Source organism: Asterias rubens, chromosome 9 (genome assembly GCF_902459465.1).
Source record: "Asterias rubens chromosome 9, eAstRub1.3, whole genome shotgun sequence".
Classification (NCBI taxonomy): Eukaryota; Metazoa; Echinodermata; class Asteroidea; order Forcipulatida; family Asteriidae; genus Asterias; species Asterias rubens.
In genome coordinates, this window is record NC_047070.1 from 13,967,997 (window position 1) to 13,975,513 (window position 7,517).

Genomic DNA, 7,517 nt, shown 5'->3' on the forward strand with positions numbered 1-7,517 from the left:
TCAATTGGTCATCGAAGTTGCGAGATAATAATGACAGAAAAAACACCCTTGTCACACAAAGCTGTGTGCTTTCAGATGCTTGATTTCGAGACCTCAAATTCTAAACTTGAGGTCTCAAAATCAAATTCGTGGTAAATTACTTCTTTCTCAAAAACTACGTCACTTCAGAGGGAGCCGTTTCTCACAATGTTTTATACTATCAACCTCTCCCCATTACTCATTACCAAGTAAGGGTTTATGCCAACAATTATTTTGAGTAATTACCAATAGTGTCCAGTGCCTTTAAGAGAAAGTATGTGTAGGAGTTGAGCCCAGATGGGCTGACTATTTGTAAGTGCATGGTATTCCGCCAAAACTTAGTTGCTGTCGCTGACATGCTCATCTTACTTTATGCTGATTCTGACTGGTTTGAAATCATGTCGTCTTCAAAAAAAAACAATGCTGTATCTTCACATTTTTTTTAATGACACATAGTAATTGATACATACTGAAAGATGATACGAATAAAGACATGAGAAATTGCTTTTAAATTTGAGTGTTTCATATTTTGTTTATTTTATTTTCAAACTAATTAAATGATTTATTTGCAACTAATATGACACTGATATTATCACATGATTAATTATTTATGGTTTTCAATAATATGTCCATTTGTGATAGTTTAATTTTTTATTTCTACCATTATTTTGTTTGTGTCTAAAATAGTTTGCCAAGTTTTCACCAGTTAACATACCAGAATGTGATTGAACTACATAATTATTCTGATTGATTACCAATTTGTCATAAAAAATTATCTTACTAAATATGAAGTAAGTTGAAATCACATATTATTATGCATGTGATTGATTATGAACAAGGCATCATGAAATACTTATGTGAAGTTTTCAACATTGTAGTTCATGCTTTAGATCCATTTTTGTTGTACTTGCACATTAAAGTACGTATTTGTTGTTGTTGCTGATGTACAATAATTGTACCATTAGATCAAACTATTCTTCGATTTTGTTATCCTCATTGACCACCTCTTCCAGAACAACCTCGGTCGCCTGTTTCACACTCTGATCATCCCCTTCCCCTTCGTCATTTTCCACTTCGTCCGGGGAGCGGTCTGGGGACTGCCGCGGGGCTGGGCAGCTCATCGGGCGACCCCTTACATCGAAGTTTGCACGGTATGTGGTGTCGAAACTTAGAGGGCCAGCTGATGAGTGTGGACGGCGTTCTGGACGGCATGATTTAGCCGGAGAGGCTCGCACTCCCTTGAAGTGACTACTGAATGTAGATTCCCCGCTAAAGGGTGTCTTGGGGTACTGGAACTTTTCAATTATCTGTCAAGAAAACATACAACAGTTTGTACAATCTTTCTAAACTTTCGAGTGCGCGATTCGTTAAATTTAATATTTATTTAACTTCTTGGAATGATTGGGATGTTAGGTAAACTATTAGTAGGGAGTACCTTATAAGATGCTGGTCGTTTGACACCCTCCCATGCTATGAATGTAGATCGATACTCGGTTCGATCATCGAATGGTCCAGACTCTCCAGCCCCAAGGTTATTGGCGTACTTGTAAGGTGTGGCCCGGCACTCTTTGAGAGCATGAGGAATGACGTAACTAGGGTCCTCGAAGTCACTCTAATATCGGAATGGATACGATTGGAACATTATTTGATATGAACTGACTAGTTGAAGTTTGGCTTGTACTATAAAACCCGCCTTATATGAAGTGACGAAGTTTGGCTTGTACTAAACTCACCTGATACGAAGTGCCGAAGTTTGGCTTGTACTTATCTCACCTGATATGAAGTGACGAAGTTTGGCTTGTACTAAACTCACCTGATATGAAGTGACGAAGTTTGGCTTGTACTAAAGTCACCTGATACGAAGTGCCGAAGTTTGGCTTGTACTTATCTCACCTGATATGAAGTGGCGAAGTTTGGCTTGCAATAAACTCACCTGATACGAAGTGCCGATACTTGGCTTGTACTAAACTCACCTTATAATGAAGTGGCGAAGTTTGGCTTGTACTAAACTCACCTGATATGAAGTGCCGAAGTTTGGCTTGTACTTATCTCACCTGATATGAAGTGGCGAAGTTTGCCTTGCAATAAACTCACCTGATACGAAGTGCCGATACTTGGCTTGTACTAAACTCACCTTAAAATGAAGTGGCGAAGTTTGGCTTGTACTAAACCCACCTTATGATGAAGTGACGAAATTTGGCTTGTACTAAACTCACCTGATATGAAGTGCCGAAGTTTGGCTTGTACTAAACCCACCTTATAATGAAGTGACGAAATTTGGCTTGTACTAAACTCACCTAATATGAAGTGCCTAAAATTGGCTGGTACTAAACTCACCTGATATGAAGTGCCGAAGTTTGGCTTGTACTAAACCCACCTTATAATGAAGTGACGGAATTTGGCTTGTACTAAACTCACCTAATATGAAGTGCCGGAAATTGGCTGGTACTAAACCCACCTTATAATGAAGTGCCGAAGTTTGGCTTGTACTAAACCCACCTTATAATGAAGTGCCGAAGTTTGGCTTGTACTAAAACCCACCTTATAATGAAGTGACGAAGTTTGGCTTGCACTAAACTCACCGATATGAAGTGACGAAGTTTGGCTTGCAATAAACTCACCCCAAAATGAAGTGACGAAGTTTGGCTTGTACTAAACTCACCCCAAAATGAAGTGACGAAGTTTGGCTTGTACTTATCTCACCTGATATGAAGTGACGAAGTTTGGCTTGCAATAAACTCACTCCAAAATGAAGTGACGAAGTTTGGCTTGTACTAAACTCCCCCCAAAATGAAGTGACGAAGTTTGGCTTGTACTTATCTCACCTGATATGAAGTGACGAAGTTTGGCTTGCAATAAACTCACCCCAAAATGAAGTGACGAAGTTTGGCTTGTACTTAATATCTCACCTAATATGAATTGTCGAAGTTTGGCTTGCACTAAACTCACCTTATATGAAGTGACGAAGTTTGGCTTGTACTAAACTCACCTTATGAAGTGACGACATTTGGCTTGCACTAAACTCACCTGATATGAAATGACTATTGAAGTTTGGCTTGTACTAAACCCACCCGATATTAAGTGGTAGTTGTGAAGTTTGGCTTGTACTTAACTCACCTGATATGAAGTGACAAGTTGAAGTTTGGCCCTGTTCGGCTTGTATTCTGGTCGGTCTGCCCACGGCAGGTGTTCCCGTTTGGGGAGGGGCCATGCCTGGTACGCCATTCGTTGGGTAGTTCGATCATCGAATTCAGAGGCTGGTGAGTAAAATGAATCAAGTGAGGTTGTGTTGAAGGACTGACTGGAAAACCCAGTTTTGGGTCAGAACAGAACATAACTGATGAGACAACATACTTTTTAATTTAGGTATTTTCTACATGCAACCGCTAGCATGCTTACCACTCGGTGAATAAACATTCTTTGGCTTGTAACTTTGCTCTTTTTTCACCCCCATATGGGCTGGAAAATCACGGCGAAATATTGTGAGGTCATCAAAAGGGGTGTTGTTGAATTTGTAGTCTTCCTTGGGCTTGAAGGCCTCCACCACTAGGGGTGATTTGGGAGTAAAATCAGCCCGTTGGGTCGTTTCGTCAGCGAAAGGTACGGTCGAAATTAAAGGCCTCTCGGCAGGCTTTGTGGACTTGGCCGGTAATGCGTTGCCATGATGTTTGTAGTCGTCCTGGAAATAAACAATGTTTGCAAACTTTTTGTGACATTGAGAAACTATTTCGCATGCCTTTATTAAACTGCTAAGAAATAATTTAAAACAATAATGTACAGTTAAAACAAGAACACGGAGAAGTCTCAATTAAAAAAAAGTGTACAACATTTTTTAAAAATAATAATAATTGACGGAAGACAACGTTCCAATTACCTTAACAGTTGTTGTGGCCTGAAACCTCTTCGCGGGATTACTTGTCTTTAAGTTATCTTCAGGAACTTTGACTTTGACTTTAGAATTGTCAAGTTCCTCTGGAGTCCAAGTAGTGTACGTCTTCTCATACACCGTCTTACTAACAAATGGTCCTGGGGAAGATACCTCCATTTCCTTAGGCTTAAATGGTGCCGGTCGGCTGGCAGTTTTCTCCTTGAAGTCTTTGTCATATGTAGTTTCCGCTTGCATTTTGGTTGATGGAGCTCTGTAACCCTTTTTGTTGCATGATGCTTTTGGACGCTGTGTTGTCTAGTAATAAAACATGAATAGGTTTTCTAATTTGAAAATTCTTGTAACTTTTGGGGTGCTTATAGGTTCGATGACGCATTATATACAATTGTGTTTCGAAATAAGCTCTAACCTTGTGAGAAACAAAGGTGCATTGATTTGTCGTCTTGAGTTTGGGTCTGCTGGTCAGGGCTGTCTTCTTGACGGTTGGTCTCATACTTTCTCTACGTGGTTGCCATGGCCATGCTACATACGCCTACGAAATACAGAAACAAGCATGCATACAGTTTTAAAACCCGGGACACTAATTGGTAATTGTCGAAGACCAGTTTTCTCACTTTGTGTATCCCAATGTACGGTTTGCATAAAATAACAAACCTGTGAAAATTTAAACTCAATTGGTCGTCGAAGTTGCGAGAAAATAATGGAAGAAAAAACACCCTTGTCACACGAAGTTGTGTGCTTTCAGTACCATACGTGGATTACTTCTTTCTTGAAACTATTGCTTCAGAGGGTGCCGTTTCCCACAATGTTTTATACTATCAACAGCTCTCCACTGCTTGTTTATACCAAGTAAGTTTTTATGCTAACAATTATTTTGAGTAAGTACCAATAGTGTCCGCTGCCTTAAACAAGCATTCATTAAGTTTTAAAGCCAATGGTACGAAAGACAAAAACAAGCCTTCATAAAGCTTTAAAACCAATGGTACGAAAGACAAAAACAGGCCTCCGTCATAAAGTTGTAAAACCACGAAAAACGAAAAAAAAACATCCATAGATGTCGTGAATAATATATTTTCCACGACTGGTTATTAGAGTCGAAAACCGTTGATGACAATTCCTCATAAAAAAAAAAAAACTCTGAACTGGTTTAAGCACAGTACTATTTAAATGTAAAAAAGATGAAAACACCACTCTTTACATTTCGAGTCGTCCCTTATATGGCTCTTCAAAAAGAGTGGTGGTTATTTCACTCTTTTAGAGGGGTTTCACTCCAGGACAGAGTGAAAAATCACTCAAAAAGATGCAGACTTCAATCTAAAAGAGTGGAAGACCACTCGATAAAGAGTTGTCCTTCATATGGCTCTTGAGGAGTGCTTTTTCACTCTTTTACATTAAGAGAGTAGACCTCAGCTAGTGGGGCACGAAAACGAGAGGAAAACTGTAGTTTATAATGTTGTTTAAGTTGCAATACTATTAACAATTACTTTTTTTTAAGCGTAATGTGCTAACCTGTTGATATTCAGATTGTTTCAGTTGCGCCTGAATTTGTCGAGTACGGATGTTGATGATATCTTTGTTTAGAGTCCGAAGTTGCCGGCTGTTAAAGGAAACAAGAGAGAAGAACTTATTAAAATTAGTTATTAGAAGAATATTTTTTTTTATTATAATATTACTTAGGTTTTGCGCTTTGTGTGTTGTGGTGTTTATAAAGCAAAAGAACACAGCAAAGCGGATGAACTGAATAAAGATCAGTTTAATTTTCTGATTTTTTTTTTTGCACAAACGATCTATAAAATGCTGGTGATATTGAACTAAAGAATGGTATAGGCTTACTGGTACTTACTTCTGTGTAACCGTCATTTTGCTCACTTCTAACAGTTTCTCGGAAAAGAAAACGGACGTTGTGTTGTTCAGCCACTAATGAAGATGTATCCAAACAAACACTCGTGTCTAGGCGCCGTAATTTAAACCGAACAACTACAACCTCTTCTTGCAAACAAAAGGTTGGCAAGAAGTACACATACGTCACAAGGATATTGTCAGTAGTTTGCACGCACGCTCTCTACTCAGCAGAGAAGCGCGCGCGTCCTACCCACACCACTCCCCATCTCTCCCCCGACGCGACCCAATGATATTATTCATCATCTGCTAAGCGCATCATCATTTTGCACTCTCTGTGAGTTTCCTCCACTGTACTCTATCATTATCTGCTGCCAAGTACAAAGTATTTCGGTTCTTGACATGATGTTCAGTCTGTGGTTCAGACCCGATAATCAGATATATTATTTGTATTATTCAATAAGGGTTAAGATTATCTTATTATTCTATAATGTCCTCGCGCGCCCATCGTCAAAGCGCTTCAGCGCGCATGACTTCAAGACGTCTTCAGTCGTTCAAGTTGACGATAAAAAAAGCCCCCTTTAAGCTTTTGAAGAACGTTGTTGGAGGTTTTTTAACAAATAATACGAAAATAAACCTTTGGAAAACAAGCTTTGGGTAAAGAACTAAAACTGAAGATTCTACAGAGCAGTGACGACACGTTTAATTTGTAATGTATTTGTTTAGCAGAATGTAAATGTTTTAAGTGCACACAGGGAAAACAATTATTTTCACTTTTTACTTGTAAACTGCGATGAAATAAATAATTGAATTGAATTGAAATGAATGGAAACCATTCCTACTGATTATTCTAGGCACTCCTTATAATGTGTATTATTTTCAGAAACATCTAGCTGGTTTCCCTCTGAATACGCAGTTATGCAATCCCTATAAACAACGTGTATTTCGGAAGAATCTGATTTTCATAGCAAACTATCACAACAAAAACCATTACAACTTGTCAAATTAATCTTCACATTGTTTTAATATGCTTTTTTTCATCTTTTGACAGAGCGCCACCGTACGGCGGCATTGAGATAGCCAGAGGAGCCCTTTAAACCTGCGCGCGCACACTACTGCCTTTACGTGCGTGATTTCCAACGAGGCGACCAGCAAAGAAAAATGGACAAGGTAAATTGCCATTATTTCTCCATTTACCAAATCTTTTCCTTCATTTAAACGAACACAACACATCTTCATGTATTTCTCGTTTGAAAGCTTGAACTAATACTCTTGCCAAGCTTAAAAGACCTCCACAAATTACGAGTTTATTTTTCGGTCAGAAACGGAAATTCTTTTTAAAATGGCGAATTTTACCCGCCGTACGTTTCACATGTGTTACAATACAAACACGCCCATAATGACAACAATGCTGTATATCCGACGACCATGCATTTCATTCGATATGAAATAATTAATTATAGTATCTTATTTACCCGGTCACGTGACTGGCGAACAATTTGACGAAGTTTTAATTTGCGACGGTGTCATATTTCAGTTCCAAAAATTTTTTTTTACGAAATGGTGTAGAATAAAAGTATGTTAATAATGTAAAACTTTTGAGAAATTCGTTTTCTAGTACTTGACAAAATGTTAGAATAATTAGAAATTTACTTTCCGAGAAAAGAGAAGAAAAAATCCGTACTTTTCGTTAATTCGCACCCCGTCAGCGCGCAGTTCATTTCTTGTCCCTGAATTGCCATGCGTGATGAAGTTTTTCTTTGGGCTGTCGTAC

The 7,517-nt window shown here is 38.6% G+C and overlaps 1 protein-coding gene across 1 annotated transcript; it reads right to left on the reverse strand.

Moving 5' to 3' along the window:
* Positions 1–989: 989 nt before the first annotated feature.
* On the reverse strand, positions 990–5,764 carry LOC117294291 (stabilizer of axonemal microtubules 2-like). Its single transcript, XM_033776652.1, has 8 exons — positions 5,748–5,764; positions 5,414–5,501; positions 4,314–4,436; positions 3,893–4,201; positions 3,418–3,697; positions 3,136–3,275; positions 1,454–1,630; positions 990–1,325 (listed from the first exon to the last, which is right to left on the reverse strand). The coding sequence occupies exons 1-8, from the start codon at positions 5,762–5,764 to the stop codon at positions 990–992; spliced, it is 1,470 nt and encodes a 489-aa protein (XP_033632543.1).
* Between the last annotated feature and the right edge of the window lie 1,753 nt (positions 5,765–7,517).